The 20421-nt window shown below is 48.5% G+C and overlaps 1 protein-coding gene across 10 annotated transcripts in view; it reads right to left on the bottom strand.

Moving 5' to 3' along the window:
* The window catches only part of Spata13 (spermatogenesis associated 13), a 128913-nt gene that overhangs the window by 62983 nt on the left and 45509 nt on the right, over positions 1-20421 (bottom strand). For all 10 annotated transcript variants that reach the window (XM_021182580.2, XM_085828709.1, XM_029469026.2 and 7 more), the window contains one exon: positions 8296-9999. In XM_021182580.2, the coding sequence (XP_021038239.1) occupies positions 8296-9858 (1563 nt within the window). In that variant the 5' untranslated portion in view covers positions 9859-9999. The remainder of the gene's footprint in view (positions 1-8295; positions 10000-20421) is intronic.

The raw sequence follows: 20421 nt of genomic DNA, 5'->3' as shown, positions 1-20421 counted from the left end.
AGCAGCATAGCGAATATTCTCCCCTTCTCCCTCCAAAAAGGAGTGTGTGGTGTCAGGAGGATCAGGAGTTCAAGGACCCTGTCCCACAAAATGAAACAGATAATGAAAGACTATGGACACAGCTTGTCATCTCGCTATGATTATTACACTGCTTCCACGCACCAAATTAAAACATTTACTTGGTAAGCAAGTGTCCAGGAAATGCTAAGAGGTGGGAATGAGGCTCTGCTCTGAAGCAGCTGTGATTTTGATTCTTCTCCCCTACTGTTTGTTTGTTTGTTTGTTTTAAGAAATAAGGTCCCCCCTGTGCTTTGCACTTAGCCTAGGACACATGGACTCAAATGATCCTCCTGCCTTGTCTTCCCAAGTTCGGAGACTACAGGTGCTCACCACAGGCCTTGCCCCTGGACTTTTCAAGAGGCAAATCCTCTTTGATGACATTTCAGCAGACGCACATTGGCCTAGATATAAGCCAGAGGAGCCCTGACAAACACGTGTACTTTTCTTCAGATTTCAGCTTTTAAAGAGAATCTTAAAAGGCTTTTTATTTTTTTTCTCCCCTGAGACAAGGTCTCATGTGTAGCTCAGGCTGGCCTGGCACTATATAGCCCAGGCTGGCTTCCCACGCACCTCTTGCCTGTGTCATCACGCCCAGAAGTGTTGCTAAGTTCTTGGAGGTCCATCCTGTCAGACCCTAGGAGTCCATGAGAACGCTAGGAAAACTACCACCATTAAAAAGATAGCCTTTGTGTGGAGTAGCGGGGAACGAGCTGCTCAGAGCGGATGGAAACAACTTTTGAAAAGACTGAGTTGGAAAATGACTCCACTATACAAATAAGGGGCCACTTCACAAGGACTCAAAGTCTGAATGTCTAATCGTGTTTCTGCAAACAACCCTTTTCTTGTTTTCTCCCCTTTTCCTTCTTTGGGGGTGGGGGGTGGGGTGGGTTTGGGATAGAAACCGAAGAGCAGAGTCTTCATGTATACACCAGGCTGTCCTCAAATGTATGGCCGTCTTCATGCCTCAGCCTGGGGCGCTGGGGTTACAGGCATGCACGGCCAGGTTCCGTTCCCCACAAGCTGTTCTCTGAGCACCACAAGCATGCTGTGGTACACATCAAACTCCCTTTTAAAAAAAAGAAACCGCATCCAAGGTAGACGTGATAGTGTATAGCAGTCATCCCGGCTCGCAGCAAGCTGGGGCAGGAGGACTGAGTTTGTGGCCGGCCTGAGTTACGCAGAGGGGCTTTCTCCTGAGACAGAGCACAACAACCTGAGGGAGCCTGCCTGTGGGTGGAGTGCAGTGAAAGGGCTTGCTTAGCATTCTCAGAGGCCTGGGCTCAATGCTCAGAACTGGGAGGAAAGAACCATGAGATTTTAATACTTTGGAAGGCATGATGAGCAATGAGACAGGGCAGAGCAGGAACAACTTATCTGTGATGCCTAACAGTCTATGTCCTTTTGATTGGGCTGGGGGTGGGGGCCGGTAGTCAATAAAGCATTGTTTCTGGGTGTTTCTGTGAGGATGTTTCCAGTCAGCACGGAAGTCAATGGGTCTGGTAAAAAGATCCATCCTCACCATGACTAGATATAGGCCAACTCCATCTATTCCACAGAGAGCCCAGGGATGCCGTACTCCTCATTGAGTAGGGCTATTAATCTCATATCTGATGTGGCTTTGGCTCATCAACCCAGGACTGACAGCAGCTTTCACATCTCTGTTAAGTTCTCAGGCCTTCAAACTTACACTGAGATGCATCAATAGCCTGCTGGGTCGCCATCCTGCCGCGGCAGATGGTGAGACTCCGCACGCCTCCATCCCTGAAGCGGCCATTGCAGAGTACATCTCTTCCAAGTCCCTGCTGGTTCTGCATCTCTCCAAAAGTCCAATACTTTTGCTTGTTTTAATTGCAAATTTGAATACATTACCGACATCCTCTTACTTCTGCCTCACTAGAGTGTGACCACAAATGCATAAACAAGATTTGATCTATCTACTATTTAGATAAAAAGGAATAAAGAACTAAAACATGAAACCTGCTATGACACATGTCAACACTGAGGACAATCTGCCATCGAAAAACGTTGGTATCACATGATTGCTCTCTTAGCCCACAGATTTACAAGAATCGCCAAATGTTCACTAAAAAGCACAGCCTGGCATGGTGGCACATGCCTTTATTCCCTGCACTAGGAAGGCAAAGCCTGGTGGATCTCTGTAAGTTCGAGGCTAACCTGATCTACATATCAAGTTCTAGCTCAGGCTACCTGGTGAAGCCCTGGCTGAAAAACAAAATAAAAAAGAAAAGAAACCCTAACAGCAAACCTACAGTAGCTGTGTTGGTCAGTGGCTAAGGCAATGAACTACAGCCGCACAGAGATCCAGAGGCAACCAGCAGGTGCCCCTTCTGGGCTGCAAGCATAGAGGCCTGGGGGAAGTGTGGGGAAGGGAACAGCCCTTCATCTTGAAGTGATTTTCTGAAATCACTACATCCCCCCCTTTTTTTGAAACATGGATTTTATTTATTTGTTTGTTTGTTTATTGTTCATACATGTGTTATGTACATGAGTGCTATGGCCAGATTAGAGGTCAGGAGTAGTGGAAATTGGTTCTCTCCTTCCACCATGAGGGTTCTGGGGGTTAGAACCCAAGATGTCAGGCTTCATGACATACGTCTACACCTATTGAGCATTCTCACCAGCCAGCCAACCTGCCTGCCTGCCTGCCTTCCTTCCTTTTTATGGAGTCTTATATAGTCCAGGCTGGTCTCGAACTCACTACGTAGCAACAGATCACCTGCCATGTGGTGGAATGACAGGCATGTATCTCCAGGCTTGGTTTATGGGTGCAGGGGATTGAACCCAGAGATTCATACACACCCAGCTACACTTCTGTAGATGTAACATCAACTTCCTGGTTATAGGAATGGCTGCGTGACATAATGTCTAAGCCATCAAAACCTCCCAGAAGCAACACCTTAGGACTTGCCAGGTACCTAAACTGTGCCAGGGTCTCCTGCACCTCCACTGAACGGCACAGAGGCAGCAGCAGCAGAAGCCCCTGGAGTCATTCACTCAAGCTGAAAACTGGCCCAAACTTACTGTCTCCCTGCAGGACGTCTCTATTGCTCTGAGTGTGTGTGTGTGTGGGGGGGGGGGGGCGACTCTGTTGTATCAACAGGGTCCTTGTAGTGCCAAAGAAGTCCTTCCTTTTGCTTCCCATGCCATGAAATTTGTGGCTTGTTTAATGGGTGGCATCCAAAGGCTAAGTGCTGCCCACGTGGCCTTGAGCACCACTGATCCTCTGCCCCAGAAACACTCACAATGACTCACGGCACACAGACACGTTCAGGGACTCTGCAGTCCACACCCTTCTCCCCTAAATGCCTGCATGACCGACCTCGTGACCTGTGGAATAGACTCAGGAAGGCTAGAGCTCCTCTCCAAGACTGGGCCAGTCAACCCTGACTTCAAGGGGCCCCCCTGCTACACCTGCTCATACTCTCCCTAGCCCCTCAATGCCTACAGGGCAAGGTCCAAGTCCACAGCTCCAAGGCAGGCCCTTCCTAACCATATCCAGACCTATTGGTCAACCGTTTCTCCCGTCTCGCTAGCCCATCTGCAATTCCCCAAGCACAGCAGTTTAGTCACCTGGCATCGTCATAGGCAAGCAAGCCTCCGAGAGACACAGGAAGTCAGGTGTGCTAAACACCTGTGATACCTTGCTTACCTTCACAGCAGCCTGTGTGGAGGAACCAGTCAGCCTGGGCCAACCTCACAGCAGCCTATGGAAGGGACCCATCAGCCCTAGGTTAGAGCTTCACCCTGTAGCCCAGGCTGACCTCAAATTCAGTGCTCCCTCTAGCCTAGCTTTACAAGGGCCTCCATGGTAACAGCTGGCTCCTCACCCTCACAAACAACCAGCACACAGCAGGCGTTCACAGCCAGGGTGTGTGGCCAGCTCTTCGATGTTCTTCTCCCTCTTAGCTCCTGTCCACTGGCAGCCTCCCTTCTGCTCTCTTTCCTTCTAAATGTCTGCTCCAGAGTGCTGAGCCTGGCTTGTCTCTCTGTTCACACACATTCCTGGCTCCTTGGTGTTCACCAGGTAACACAGATTCTCTGCACAGAGACCTGGACTGTGGCTGACCTGACCGTAACTATTGTATCTTAACCTGAGTTGTTGTACATCAAACCAAACGAGGCTACTCCTTGTTCTTCGCAATATTATAGATCTATGTAACCTGTCTGGGCCACAACACCTCCCAGAACCTGCCTCCTTTCAGTCAAGTGTGGCCTAAGTTGAAGGTAAACTCAGAATTACCTTAAACCTCTCTCTGGTTGTCTCTACCCCTGGAGGAGAGGGGTGAGAGCGCAGAACAGGTAACACTACACTGAGTTTATACAGTCCTGGAGATCACACTCAGCATGGGTGGGGCGCACTCTTCCTTAGGACCTGTGAGCACAAGTGGTTGAGAACCACAACCCTTCTTTATCTGTTCTCTGTGTCTTTTGTGGGACTTATTCCATGCCAGACAATTCTCACATGCATCTCAGTGTCACGTGTATGTCTTACTAGGCTTCACCCGACTTCAGTCTCTTGCACCTGGGAGATTCAAAACATACTGGGCTTGGTTCCATCCCTGAACAGAACACACCACTGTAAGGATACCCTGGGACTCAAGTCTTAAAGGGACTGGGGCAGTAGCAGCGGAGTGCTTGCTTTGTATAAACGGTTTGATCACTGGTACGACATAAACAGGCTCAGTGGTCCACATCTGTTGTCTCATCACTTGGGAGGTGGATTTGGGGCAGGGGAGGGAATCAGAAGTTCAAGGTTTTATGGTGACTTCAAGGGCAGCCGGTGATGAATAAGACTCTGTTTTATAATAAGATTAATGTGAGATCGATCTAATTATTTGAAGAATTTCTCCACTTCTTGTAAAACTATAATGCAGTGTTACATACAAAAAGGTTTGAGGGCTAGAGGCTGGAGAGATGGCTCAGTGGGTAAGAGCACTTTTTGCTCTGACAGAGGACCAGAGGACCCCAGTGAGATGCCTAGCCCCATACGGCAACTCACAACCGCTTCTAACTCCAGCTCCGGGAGAACAAACATTCTCTTCCACTTCCTCTCACACCAGGTGCATACATGGTACACAAACAAGCATATAGAGATAAAACACATCACTAAAGCAGTAATTTTGAAAATGTTAAGATGCTAGATAAACGCAGTGTTTAACATAAGTGTCCCTACTCTAGAGACAACTGAGACCCTAGAGGTTCAAGACTTCCTAGTTTGCCCAGATCCCTAACTGGCGTCTTCTGAGGAGCAGAGCCAGAGTACCACCAAACTAGAAGCATTTACAAAAGATTCACCACCGTGCCTGGGACAGGCTCACAGCAGGTGCTCGCTACTTACAGCCAATGACTCTACACTACAGACGGGTAGAGAGACAATATCCCTTTTGGAAACTCCGTATTAATACTCTAAACTATGGCTCCCGCACCTTTCTAGAAAATGAGGAACACTATTAACAGAAAAATTCCAAATAGCCTTTATCTTCCAAATGCAAGGATGGAACTCAAGGCCAGGCAAGCGCTAGATAAGAGCTCTACCACAGAGTGGCAGCCTTGAACTCTGCTTGTGTGCGGCTTTCTGAGATAGAACTTATGTAGCTCAGGCTGGCCTTGAACTTGAAAACCTCCAGCCTCTGCATTTCAAGCGCTGGGGTTACAGATCTATCTGTATGAGCACACTCAGCTTCTGAATAGCAGTTTTATTTTATTTATTTATTTATTTATTTATTTATTTGGTTTTTTTCGAGACAGGATTTCTCTGTGTAGCCCTGGCTGTCCTGGAACTCATTCTGTAGTCCAGGCTGGCCTCGAACTCAGAAATCTACCTGCCTCTGCCTTCCAAGTGCTGGGATTAAAGGCATGTGCCACCACTGCCCCGCCTGAATAGCATTTTTAAAAGGAAAAAATTTTAGGGTCCTGCCCAACCCAGCACTGTGCTTTACCAAGAATCACCACCAGGTGTCAGGAAAAGGCCATGTTTTGCAAATGACAACAGCATTTCCTCCTTTTCATAGTTATCCGGGTAACTTGTTAAAATTTTTCCCAAAATTACTTCGTGTTTTGTTTTGCTTTGATACAGGGTTCCATATAGCCAAGCACGTATCTGATGATTACCTTAAACTTCTCATCCTCCTGTTTCTCCCCGTCGAGACAGGGTTTATACAGTCCCAGAGACCACTCTCAGCGTGGGAGGGACGCACTCTTCACGCCCAGGATCCTGCCTTTAACACGCAGAACCTGAGAGACTTATAAGGATCCTTTACTAGAGTAATGGAGCATCAGACATGGGGGCAGGGCCGTGTGTTTTCACAGTGAATGTCTCACCAAAGCTCATGTGGATGGTCCACGTCCTTTAAAGTTCAAGATTAAAGTTTAGTCTCTGGGGTGAAAGTATTAGGCAGTGCTGTGGAACTCTTTGGGGGACCCCAGTGAAAGGTCCTTAGCTCACTTGGGGAATGTCCTTGAGGGGGACCGTGTGACCTTACCGACTCTGTCCCCAATCTTGAAATCTGATCTGTCACTCTGACATGGATTCTTGCCTTGATAGGCTACCCTTGTCAGAGGGCCAAGCCAGCAGGATTGCCCAGTCTTTGAAATGAAACTCTGTGCTGAGACGGCCATGCTATGTAACAAAATGGTGTTGAGTTCAGTTCTCCTGCCTCCATCTCATCTCACAGTCTTTGAGCTCACACGTGTGTGTATAGCCACACCCAGCTAGTGGCCTGGGCATTTTATGCTACAGATGCAAAACTGCCCGGGCATGCTCAGAACTGAGTAAAACCTTTTGGCCAATCAAAGTCAGCAGCGTTTAACTACTTCCCACGGCTGCCTGTCTCCTGCAAGGGATCCACGCCTCTTTTTTTTCTTAAAGAATGCAAATGAGTAAATCATCTTCAATACTAGAAAGCTCTGACACACTGGGCCTCCGGCCCAGAGTCTGTAGCTGCATGTCTGCTAACTGGATATCCTGGGATGTCCCGAAAGCTGGTTTGGATCTCCCTAAAGCACTCTGTAGCAATTCTACTCTCTCGGTCCTTTCCAGAAGGCTCTGTGACCTAGATGGTCTCTGGATAGCAAAGGTCAAAAATAGATATTTGCCAGTCATGGAAGTGTGGCACACACCAATCACCCCAGCACTCTGAAGTGTGACTTTGAGGGTAGCCTGGGCTACAGAGCATCATCTCAGTAAATTTATAACAGCAAATCCACAGGCTGCTCTGGCTTCTCTTTGCATATCCAACTGTGCAATCGTTCCTCTGCCGGCCCTCTTCAGGGCTGAGTGGGAGGGAACATTTGCTAAGGAGTAATTTCCTGCTGCAAGCACCAATTCACAGCTGTAACGCCGTCTAGAAATTTATGCAAAGAACATTTACAACCCGCACACGCGGCTACGCTTCTGTCTTTTAGCTATGTAAGGTGATAGTACTGAATGTTCTTATAAAGTGAGACTTGCACAGAGGAGTAAAACTGTCTGGCTGCCTGACAGGACGTGAAAGGATCTCAGCTCTTACAGCTCTGACAGCTATTTGCTGACTCGATCCGAGAGCTGCTCGGAGCTCTGCCCTAAAAATAAGTACAATGGCCATCATTAAAATCTCTTGGAAGAAGCATTATCCTGGGCGTGACAGGTACTGAGCAGCACAGTTCTAATTCACTCCTAGGAAATAAAAGGACTCAAGACACGTAATGTTCTCTAACACAAAGAACTGCATTTACAAGGGCTCTGTCGGGAAGGAGAACAGCAACAATTTCAAATACACGGATGGTATGGGGGTGATAAAATGCTTTCCAAATATGAAAACTCTGAGAAACCCTAGTGGTCACATTAATCCCCAGGACCTAGCAGCACATAGGAGACACTCAATAAACATCTTTTCCAGGAATGGTGTGGCAAACACTACATCAAGGGAACGTATTTATTAGCAAATTCAATTTTAAGTGGGATAAAGGTTACCGTGTGGGATGGTGTGGTTGGTGCTGGAGGACTAACCTGGAACCTTGCATGTGCCAAGTAAACACCTGGCAGAGAGGCACATCTAGAACCAGGCAAGCTAAGCCAATAACTTCCATCTCCGCTAAAACTAAATACGACCAGTTTGGCACAGACAGAACCAGCAGTCTTTGGAAATCTCTGGATGAATGGCAAAGCAAATGCTAGACAAGCACCTCTCCCACACTGTCACCCACCAGAGGCACTCCACCCAGACAGACCCTTACCTCTTCCTTCTTCTCTTCTGGATGGGTGGCTCCATCGAGATTCTCGGGAAAATAGCTGTCACCGCTTTCTCCCCCCACATCACCAGCAGTATTAAGGACAGTATCCTGGAGGGACACGGGTCCCGGTTGCCTGTGTGAAGCATCCTCAGTCCGCTCTTCACTTTCCGCTGAACTGAGAGACAGCACACTCAGACTACTGGGGCACTTAGTACTCCCTGGGCTCTGAGGGCTTTGGGGCTTAGGTGTGGTAGGTCTCAGAGGAGTGGGAAGCTGCACGGGATTAAAAGGATGTTGGCTGCCAGTATGTGCCTCACTGGAGCCTTGGCTCAACCCTTCTGGGTCCGTGGGGATTGGTGAGGGACTGCTGGCACAAGGTCCATCATTTCCCAGTGGCTGAGCACTTTTAGTTTCCAGGGGGAATACTGCAGTATCCACATCTAAGTGGGGCTCCGGAGCTGCGTAGGGCGCAGTGGTGCATGGTGCAGGGATACAGGGTGAGGACAAAGAGCCGCCACGCCTGGCATCTGGCTCCACGCTGCTGCTAGTACGACGCGAGTAGTCATCGTGTAGCTTGCTTCGTGGTGCAAGTAGTGGGTTCGCATCCCCGAGACCGGGTCCAGGGCCAGGGGCTGCACTCCTGGGGGCCTCCCTCTTCCAAGCTGCATCCTTGACATTGCTCACCAGTCTCAGGACTCTGTCGAAGTCCTTGGCCCGGATGGGGCTCCTCCAGCGTCTGGTTCTTCTCTCTGAGCCACCCGGCTTCTCGGGGTCTGTGAAGAAGCTGCTCAAGGTTCTGGAGGGAACCTGCCTTTCACCCTGCAGTTCCGTGAGGTTGGATGCAGACTTGCGCTTGAACGAGCTCTTCAGGACGCTCAAGCTGTCGATGCTCTTACTTCTGCGTGGCAGAGGCACAGCCCTGCTGGGTTCAGGGTCGCGAACTTGGATCTCACACATGGCGGGCTCCGGCACTGGCTGCCGCCCCAGGTCCAGCAGGCTGATGCGGCCCAGGCCATAGGCCCTGCGGATGCTGCGCGAACGGTGTGTGCTCCTCTGGAAGGCGTCCTCCGTGTCCTCGGGGTCTGAGCAGTCAGACCCGGCGCCATCTCCTACAGGGCCCAAGGAGGTACACCTGCCCAGGCCCTTTCCCAGGATGGCAACGGTGCCATTGGGAGCAGCCCTTCCTGGGTCTCCTGTTGGCTCCTCCTTGGAAACTTCTGCTCCCTCCCGGTTCTGAATTCCTTGAAGGACAGAAGATTTTAGTCTTTTAAAGGAGCCCATTTTACGGAAGGAGGCCAGGGCATTCCACGTGGAGGAATTCCCCACAAGGACCACTGAGCGAGGTCTCTCGGAGTTCGAATTCATCCTCTTCCGACTACCAGAGAAGAGACGTACCAGCTTGGATGGGCTGAGCCTGGTTTCCCCGGCTTCGGGATCACTGCTGGGGCTGCTTTTGCAGCCTCCATTCTGACATGCTGAGGATGTCACCATTTTGGGGGCCTTCGGGTTGGAGGCTGAACAAGTGGCTGTGGCACCTTGCCCATGGCCATCCTGCGCTGTTGTCATGTTCTTGGGGTGGGCAGCTTGGTTCAAACCCCCATTCACGCCGGTAACTGGGGGTCCCTGCTCCAGACCTTCATCTCCAAGGACAGCAGCCTGGCTTTCACATCTGCTGTGTACATCTGGATCCGTAGTCACAGCTACTGCCTGCAGCACAAAACAAAGCAGGCGTTTAACCATTGTCCCCAAGGAGGCGCCTCCATAGAGGCTGATCGTTCAAGCTAATAACTGCTAACAGAAGAAAAACCCACAAGCTCCAGGACAAGGCTGGGTCATTAAGAATTACTCTAAAATTTACTTCTCATCAAAGCAAGAGTGGAAGGCATGCAAATAATGTATTCCTCAAAGGAGAAACGAAAAATGACAGCTATGGATGTACATCTGACACGACGGAGAAATCCCGAAACCCCGAGAAGACGCTGGAACACAAATGGTAAGAACTTGTTCTTTATGTGAACGGAAGGGATCTTTTATTATGAAACATCAACCCCACCGTGACTTCCAAACATGCCTACTGAAACACCAGCCTGTATGAGCAGGGGCTCGGTTAGTGGACTCCAGGGAGTTCTGACAGAGGCCAAGTGACTAAGGAAAACTGCGAGAGAAACTTACGGCATTACAGGGACTCAGGGCCCAACATACCAAGCCAGAGAAGCTGGAGGAAAGGCTGTGTGCAGAAGACACCCAGAAAGTTCTACTTGTCCATAGAGTGATGTGAGGAAACACATGGGGCTGTTAGAAACTCAAGACATGGACATATGACTAAAATACCCTCTTCCCTCTGGTCCTACATCCAAGCCTCTATACATTCCTGTGCCCATTCCTCCCGCTGTTGCCCAAGCCTCCTCCACAGCACTACCTAACCCCCCAAAGTGTGTGAGAACACCACATCTTTAACCTTTCCCATCAGTCAAGTCCATCTCAGCCTTTCTCAGCCTTCATAGGATGGCTCAAAGGTCATGGCCCTTCTATTTCCAATAAATAAATTAATAATTGAACTTCAGATTATGAGACCACAAAAGGCCATCGATCAGACAATGCTTACATCATTTCTAGGCTGCTGACTAAGGTCAAGGGTAGATAGAGGCTCTGGGCTGAGGCCTTTACAGCATCACTGAGCCTTCCCAGAAGTCTGGGGCTATCAGAATGCACTCAAACAACTGCATGGCCACGCAGGCAGGTGAGGGCATTTGTCTGGAGGTCCTGCTGCTAGTCCCCTCTGAATGATGCATTAAACCAATGCCTAGAGAGACAGAGGCACTGCTGGGATCTGCACCCTGGGCACCTGACCCCAATTCCAGCACCTTCCGACCTGTAGAAATCAAATCCCAACTTGGTTTCAGATACTAGTCAAGGCCTTTACCTCCTAGAAACAGCCAAGGCAGGGAGAGGAAACTGTAGAGAGAACCTGAGGTTCTAGTTTATTTAGCTCACCATTTTTCAAGCTGGATTTGATCTATGTGAAGCGGCAGTCTGCATTACCTGCTCCTGCGCACTGCTTTCTTTCCCCTTTGGCCCCTGTATCATGCCCAGTGAGGAAGGACTGTCAGGGAGAGCCAGGGCAAACAGATAAAGGATTGATGCCACCCAGGATGTGGGAGTCTCTACTGACTTAGGCTGTCAGCACTTTACTAATAGGAAGACTGATGGCCTAACTGGGCCCTCTGCGGTGCACAAATCTAATGGAGAAGATGGTGTGTGAGAGGCGTGGGGGCGGGGCGGGGCCGTGGGGTGCATTTGAATAAGCCACATGAGCTGAGTCTCGATTCTGCCTGAGAGGCGAAAGGGGCCAACAGTTAGACTGCCTGCCTGTCTGTCCTCAGCTTGGTGGGAGTGTGCTTACTTCCATACGCCTCGGAGTCCTAAAATGAACCACAGAGTGAAGTGTCCAAGTCCGGTTCGCAGGCAAGAACTGACCGCAAGGCCGAGTAAGTAATAATGGTCTTTCGAGGACTCGTGTCAGTCACACGGGGGACAGCAGGATTCCTGCCTTAGAGCGGGGCTGAAGTTGGTGACACCAGTAGAGGGCACCATGAGACCTTTTTAGTCCAGGACAAAGCCTGTGTTAAGAGGATCCTGGAGGCTCAAGGGCTTCAGAGAAGCATGTTGGGACATTTGAAAACGCTCCTTGAAAGACATGGGGCTATGCCTAGATGTTAAACCTACTACTGTCATACAGTCTCCAGAAAGCAATCTCAGCAACCTGTGCTTCATGCTGTCTATGAAATAAGCGTGAACTATCCATCAACCCAGGATGCCATGATTCTCCAGCGGGTGCAAGCAGCAGGCCAGGCCCCTTGAGGGGTTCAGGATGGTGAGAGGAAGTTAGCATGAGGAAAGGGCAGCTGGGAACATGGTGTGCCTGGCAGGAGGTGAATGAAGGTGACCAGTCTCAACTCTCAGGCAACAGCTGGGGGTGGGGGTGGGGGGCAGTCCTTAACAAACTGGGTACAGCAAGCAGAGCAGTGTCTGCCATTGGAGGGGTGGCCCAATGCAATGAGCGCTGAGAATCATGGGAAATGGGGTAGGATGTTTACATACCCTGAGTATAAAATCTAATCATTCTTCAAGACCAATTCAGGGGTCACTTCTGTACCACTGAAGTGAGTAAGAAAATCGGTATGTGCTTCCAGGGAGGGGTGGAGCCTCACGACGTGCATTACCAAAGCATAATGATATTGTGGGAATATGAGCAAATCTATGGGCTGTTAAGGTTTGAGATCCATGAGACTGAACACTTCAGCTTACTCAAGACTATTATCTTGATACAAGGCTGCATCAGTTTTCCTGACTGTATCTTAGGTGACAGATCATGACATACTTGTGCGTGTTTCTTCAACTGGTGATTACATTTAAGAGGTTTCACACATGCTAGACAAACATCTCCCGCCACTGAGCTGTATCACGGCCCTTTTTCCCAATGATACTGGGTCGATGTTATTTGTCTCGTTACTTTTTTACTTTGAGACAGGGTCTCACTAAGTTTGTATTTGAACAGCAATCCTCCTGCCTCAGCCACCCAAGTAGCACTCTAGGCACTGCTTGCCCCTATTTTTCGAGGTTGAAGATGCTTACATTTCTATTTCACCAGTAAGCATTTACTTTTAAAAAAACATGTAAATTTAGATCCAGACTCCATCTGAACGGGTTTAGAAAGCTAACGATGTACTGTCTGTCCACGAGCCCAGCAAGGCTGTTTACTGCTTTAGAGTGGAAAGTGAAAGTCACAGGAAGGAACAAAAGCTTTCCCAGAATCTCCGAGGAACACACCAAGTTGCGTTATTTAGAACCGATGCTTTGACCCCCATTAACTAACAAGGGCCGCAATTCAATTACTGGCTTCATGGCAAGCCTGATAAATCATGGGACCCCTGCCAGAGATGCTTCTGAAGGGAACTCCAAGAAAGAATTCGAGATGGGAATATTGTGACATCCAGTTGCCCACAAGCTGGTCTCCGGGGTGAGTGAACTTCCCAGTGGGATGTTTCTCCCACTCGGAATGAGAAATCTCTACAAACCCAGCTGTGGCCAACTCATTTCAATTAGAACCAGAAATGTCAAAGGGGTAAAAGTATGCATCAGCTTGGGCTACAGACACCGCCTCGGAGCACATCCAATGCTCGCAGGAAAACCAGCGAGGCTGGGGACTGCCGTGCAACAGCCGCCCATCCCCGTTCATCTCCATGGTTCCAGTTACATTCAGACCAAAGACCCAAAAATCATTAAAAGGAATGTTCTGAAAGCAGGCAACTCAGAGGTTTTTCTTTGCATCTTACACCATCCTTCCCTGTCCTGGCTAGGGAAGGATGTCATTCTATCTGGCTTACCCACGCCACGTACATTACATTCTCTCCTACTGGTCATTCAGCAGCCGTCTGTCTCAGAATGCTTGTCGGTGGCACTGCAGTGCTGAGTTCAAGCAATCCTGTTTTCACTTAGCAACAGCCCGGAAGCACAGAGGGAGAGATGTCGGCAACTCAAACAATGAACTCATTTTAAGTTCAGCACGATCTGAGGTCTCAATCTGACTGATGCAGGGTGGGGATGTGTGACCAGCAGTTAGAGTACAATGAGTGGGCATGGAGTTAGTTCAGCATTGTCACCTATCGGCCAGAACCTAGAGACCGTCTCAGCCCTTCTGCCCCAGTCTCTGTGGCCACCAAGTCTCAGAGACCATCACTGCCTGGCTCACGAGACCTCCAGGGGTGTGGAGCAGCACACTACCTTATCCCTAGCCCGAGACGCCTTCCTTCTGGACAAGTCTGCCCTGGCTCCCTCCCATCATGTAATCCCAATCACCCCCCATCCTCCAGCCTTCATTCTGTCACCAGAGTACTTCCTGATCTGCAAATGGAACTGTCACTGGAATGCCATGTCACTGGCTGCAGGTCTCCAGACCTCTCACCAGCCAGGCTCCATTCTGTTTGGCTCTGTGGTGCTTACTAAAACAAACAACCACGACGACGACGAGACGAATACAACTGAGGGCCTTGTGCAAGTGAGGCAAGCTCTCCGGCCCTGGGTTACTCCTTTAGCCCACAGGCTGGCCCCACTGCAGATCCTCTTCTGTTCTCGGATTCTCTCTCCTGCAGGGGATCACAATTCCTAGCTACCATGGCTAAAGGCATCTGATAGGTCTGGTCAGTGGGAGCCAAGTGTGGGCGGGGATCTGGGAGTGGGAGGAAGGAGGCCTCAGTGCCTCTGTGGGTGACATCTGTCTCTGCTTTGGCTCTGTCCCCTTACATCTCAGATTCTTTCAGGTTGTGGGTTCAAGTGACCGTTCCTCCCCTCCAGTGTAGGGGTCAGTTGCACATCTGCCAACTTGCCCAACTGAATACACAAAATCCTGTCTTGGAGTCTCTTTGCAATAGCTAGAGGCAGTTCTCTTTGCCTGTTCCATAGGCATGTACTTTGCCATGACGTCATTAACTCAAGTGAGGAGGCTCTTGAGAAACTCTCCCTCCCTCTCTAACACAGGAGCCCTTTCTCTGGTTCTCAGCACCAGAGCTCAATTGGTCCTACTGCTTACCACCCTGGCCCAGCATTTTGCTCCTCCTCTGCTTTCTCCAGGCATCTCTGAAGACTTTGAAAAGTGTGTTAAAGGGAACAAAATCAAGTCTGATTTCGCTGTCCTCATCATCTACCAGGTGAATGACGGGCAGACTGAGGATGAGGGTAACACTATGTGTTCTGCACACATCAGCTAGATCAGTCTGAGGCCACATAGTTTTTCTATGGGAGCTGTCATATGCCCCCTAGGATGTTTCATACAGTAGTGGCTACCAATGCTACTGGGACCAAGAAAGACTGCATCAGGTGTAGAGGCTCAAGGTGATCCCACCACTTAAGAAGCTGATCCAGAAGTTTGGCACCAGTCTGAGTAATATGACAAATTCTAGGTCAGCCTAGGCTATATATGAGATGCTGTCTCAAAAATACCAAGATAGATAAGATAGATAAGACAGATGATAGATATAGATGATTGACAGATAACAGATATCTAGGTGGGTGATACAGATACACACACGCACACAAGAGAGGAGAGGAGAGGAGAGGAGAGGAGAGGAGAGGAGAGGAGAGGAGAGGAGAGGAGAGGAGAAGAATACTATGAAAACTGTCACAGAGAGGTAAGTATTGAAATTACTGAAATTTATTTTCAACCATGAAACTGAAGGTTATAGTGTTTGGTGGTACTATTTTTTAAAAAAGATTTATGAATTATTATTATTTTTATTATTATAATAAATAAGTACACTATAGCTGTCTTCAGACAGCAGCAGAAGAGGGTGTCGGATCTCATTATGGGTAGTTGTGAGCTACCATGTGGTTGCTGGGATTTGAACTCAGGATCTTCGGAAGAGCAGTCAGTGCTCTTACCTGCTGCATTATATCACCAGCCCGCCTAACTACATTTTAATTATGCTATAAACAGGTCTGTTTATGTTGTGACAGCAATAGCATGTTGTTCTACAAACGACTTTTAAAATGCTGATAATTACTAAGCTAGTAACAATATTCAGTCACTTTTTATTTTTTATTTATTTATTTATTTTTTGGTTTTTCGAGACAGGGTTTCTCTGTATAGCCCTGGCTGTCCTGGCACTCACTTTGTAGACCAGGCTGGCCTCGAACTCAGAAATCCGCCTGCCTCTACCTCCCGAGTGCTGGGATTAAAGGCGTGCGCCACCACGCCCGGCTTTCACTTTTTATTTTAAAGACAAGGCTTAATTAACTGTATATCACACACTGCCTGTGAAACTCAGTGTATAGTTTAAGCTGGCTTCAAACTCACAAGAATCCTTAGGCCTCAGCCCTCCCAAGTGCTGGAATTACAGATATGAGCTACCACACCCAGGCCTTTCATTTTAACTAGTAATCAATTTATTGATCAAAGTTAATGATTTGTATGCTGATTTTGTAAATGTGCAATTAATTTCTTTGCAAGTCAAAGCACACCTCAGTGACGCAGGCTTAATACCTTCTGCACCTCTTCCTGCAGGAAGCTGGGTGCAAATGTATGCATCGGATTTCGGCTTTTCAAGGCTTTCCATTTCTTGGCAAACAGTACAGATGCCTATTCTGTGCCACCTGAATATCAAATTACTCGGCTTTTGTCCGCAAGCTGTGACGGCTGTGGGAACAAGGAGTCGTGCAGCTCAAACGCATGCAAGTAAGTGTTAAAATTCTAAGTACCACACAGCATCAAGTACACACCTTCACCTCAAACACACATAATCCATTCCAGTGTGGCATCCACAGATTGACATGTGTGCTCCTGCCGGGCAAGACGACGTGCCTCCCGAGAGGAGCCCTCACCTTCCTGTCACTTCAGTATTACTGCAGGGCACTGGTAAAGACAGGGGCCAGAAGCCAGCATTTTAGCACCCTGCATTCTGAGAACTGGTTATATTCCAAATAAATAATCTATTTCCATATAAGAGAGAACGTACTTATGGGAGGGTATTGTTGTTTTTTAAATTTCTGTTCATTCCTTATTAGAGTTTAGGCCATCCCATCTGATTATATTATAGCTATATAATACAGTTTTCACTTTATCCCAACTTACAATGTTGCTGCAGTCATATGCATTTGAGCTTCGAATTCCAGGGGGCAAAGTGGTTTACTCCCCAGACTCACAGAACTCCCTCCTTGCCAGCCTCATTAAGCACATGCAGCTCAACGAAGGGGGGCAGGAGGGGCTCACCTGAGGATCTGGGACTCAGCAATATCCCATGCAAGGAGACAGGTGGCTTCTGAAGCCATGTGCTGTGGCTTTATTTAATATTCAATGACAGAAGCTAAATGTTTATGCATTAGACGTGAATCTGGGTATCTGCATAAGATACAATAATTGTGTATTTGAAAAATATGTCAATTTCATACAAGCATGCTATGGTCCCAGGCTTTCCTTATCTAGGTTATGGGGCTAAACTATATTCCTTGGTGAAATTGGGATGGAAATGGGGATTTCCAAAGTAGGCTTTAAACCTAGAGAAAATCTTCTTGCTGTCTCTGAAGTAGGGGTTCATGCAGGTGTGGTATGAGATACAGAAGCAGGCAGGTAACGCCCACTCAGGGACGACAGGTACAGGCTCTGTCCCTTCCTTCCTTTACCTCATATGAACTCAGGGGCTCAAAGAGTCTTGAAAAAGTGCCATCTGACGTTGTCTAATGGCTTGTCTAGATTACCCATAGTTCACCCTATCCTCCACTTGCCTCTGTGACAGCAGAAAAATCCTGAAGCGGCCACCAGCCAAGGCCACCTAAGGCTTGCACCAATGCCAAGACAGAAGTCACCATGGAGCCTATGTCTCTGCCTCCTGCACTCGCCATTCAGAGCAATGAAAGCTTTTCCAGATGGGTGGCCTTAATCTTGGAGGCACTTGGAAGGTCACTGGACCAAAAGCAATCGCCTCTGCTTGCTGGAGGCAGACCGGTCAGATTCGGGCTGTGTGCCAGTGGGCTCCCAGGCTCAGGCTGATGGTGCCACTGACACAGAAATGCCCAAGAAGGACAGGAGAGCAAAGGCGCCACAGTTCAACTGTTTACAGGGGCGTGTGCTGTGCCTGCCCCGCACTCCCACGTTTCAGAGGGAGTCTTTGCTTTTGTACTAACTTTATCTCTGGTTTGAGAGATCAGCTTTCTGCTTGGTTTCCATCCAAGAGTCAAGGAAGTCCACGGTTCAGGGAAGGCAACAGCAGCGTGTCCTTCTACCGGAAAAGACAAGGGTCCAGAAGGGGCCCCACCCCGCCCTGCCCTGGGCAGCCAGGCAGCTCAGATCACCACATCAACACTACACTGTAGCCAAAACACTCTCTGTTGTCACACTAAGCTGCCTTCCTCCGCTAGAGCTAACACGTGGACCACGTCTTTTCGCAGAGCCCTTCACAACTCTTGGCACAAACCTTACTATTAGGCATTTGACAATAGCGTGCAATGGCACCACCAGTGACTGCAGCCAGTGGTAACCAGCTCTCCGTAAGGCCTAGGCAGCTCACCCTTCCCCCTGCCACAGGTATGTCTTGGTCTGGCAGAAGTGGATCTAGAGTCACTTCGTTAGAAGAGAAGGCTCGGATCTCCCCTTATAAAGTTTCTGGTAGCCAACCAGTATGCACATTCTCATTCGTTTGAGTCAAGGAGTGAATGGGGCCTAACCACAGGGAAACTGGGGAGGAGGAAATTGGAACAAAACTCCATTAAGAGAAAGTTATAGGGAAGAAAACTACCACAGGGCCTGCTCTAGCACCTATTTCTTTCAGCAGCTCTATGTTGAAAAAAGGGTCTCGCCGGCAACACAATTGTTTGTCCCCATAAAGATGCATGGCCAGTAGCTTTCATGGGGGCCTCTGAGCAGCCAGCACATTCTGCTGATGAGTTTGGTTGCAATATTGTAAGTTTACAGACAGCATTCAGGTGCCGGCCATGCAGAAACCTCCCTGCAAAGGACCAAGACATCAGTTATGTGGGTCACTGTGGTTTCAAGGTCCCTGTTAGAGTTTGACTATGAACTGTCCCTCAAAGTCTCATGTATTTGGTGGCACTGTGTTGGGACAATGTGGAGCTTTGGGGACTGAGGTCACACAAGCAGGGGCAGACCCTGAAGGTGATAACTGCTTCTTATTCTGGTCCAAGTCTTTTGTTTCTTGTCTACCTCTGTGATGTGACTAGTGGCCTCGTGCTTCTCTCAGAGACAGCAGCCAGCCATCCTACCATCATGGCTTCCTTACCATGAGGGATTTCTATCCCTTGAAACTGTGAACCAAAATAAATCTTCCCTCCCTCTCAGTGCTTCTGCCAGGTATCTGTCACAGTGACAGAAGAAGTAGCTAATAGAGAGCCCCTTCGAATCTCACACTGCAACTTAACCGACATAGGAAGCATCTATGCCTTTGAGAATTGATCACTATACCCAGTGCTCCGCCCTCATAAACAGACTAATGCACTATTGTAGAAGTAAGGTCATTACTGAGAATGTAAGCTTGGCTTCCTCTTGCTTTCTTCCATCTTTCTCTGTCTCTCACTACGTTAGGATGCAGCACAAAAGCCCTTGATTTAGACCTCCATTCTCTGGAATCTAGAGTCTAGATGCTACTCCTCCATCTTGGATTGCCAAGCCTTTGGGACTGAAGTAAATATACTTTTATCATTTATCATTTCCCAGCCTGTACTGTTACAATGGCAGATAGTGGGCCAAGGCGTGGACATGTCTTTCATGGATACCTACTCTTTCCTCTATGACCCAGGAAGAAGCCGTGAATAGGAAGGGCCACAGAACGCCCTTACTCTCAGCGCCTTCTAAACACGGCGTGGGCATGGTTCCATGCCTACTTGTCTGTTTCTGATTCCCTCCCCATCATTCTGTCACTGTTAACCTGAGACACTCCACCTGCATTGCTTTACCTGTACCTCCCATCTTTGCCCCGTGACCGACACCCAAACAGCGCAGGGACCACACCTCTCTTGTTTTATTAGGTGATACATCCTTGGCTCCCAGCAGCTGGAAACATTCTGATGGCCACCTAAGGAGACAGGAAATGCTTGTTCCTCAGTGGTCATGGAGCTCACTGGAAGCTGTGGTTGCTGCCACAACCCAGCATCGAGAGGAAATCTCAAAGGACATGTCCAAAGGCGGAGTATTGTATGTGTTACTTCTGCACCGAGGCACAGAAAACAAACAAACAAACATCGGGGTGGAAACTGTTGGTACTATTAAGTTTGGAGGTTAGCAGTTCCAATCTACATGAGGCAGTCAGAGAATCCGAAAGAGTATCATGAGTTTGCAAATGTATTATGCCAGATGCTCTCCCTTGAGGAGCCTGAATGTTTCTTGCTTACTTTTCCCTCAAAAAAGGAAATGCTTAATTCTTTGTTTGTTTGTTTGTTTGTTTGTTTTTCGAGACAGGGTTTCTCTGTGTAGCCCTGGCTGTCCTGGAACTCACTTTGTAGACCTGGCTGGCCTTGAACTCAGAAATCTGCCTGCCTCTGCCTCCGGAGTGCTGGGATTAAAGGCGTGTGCCACCACACCCGGCGCTTAATTCTTTCTAAAAATTAAATCAAATAAGGTGTGTG

Source organism: Mus caroli, unplaced genomic scaffold, assembly GCF_978045245.1.
Source record: "Mus caroli unplaced genomic scaffold, Mus_caroli_1 scaffold_12, whole genome shotgun sequence".
NCBI lineage: Eukaryota > Metazoa > Chordata > Mammalia > Rodentia > Muridae > Mus > Mus caroli.
Note: the sequence above shows the minus strand (reverse complement) of the source record. Positions and strands in the feature narration are given on the sequence as shown.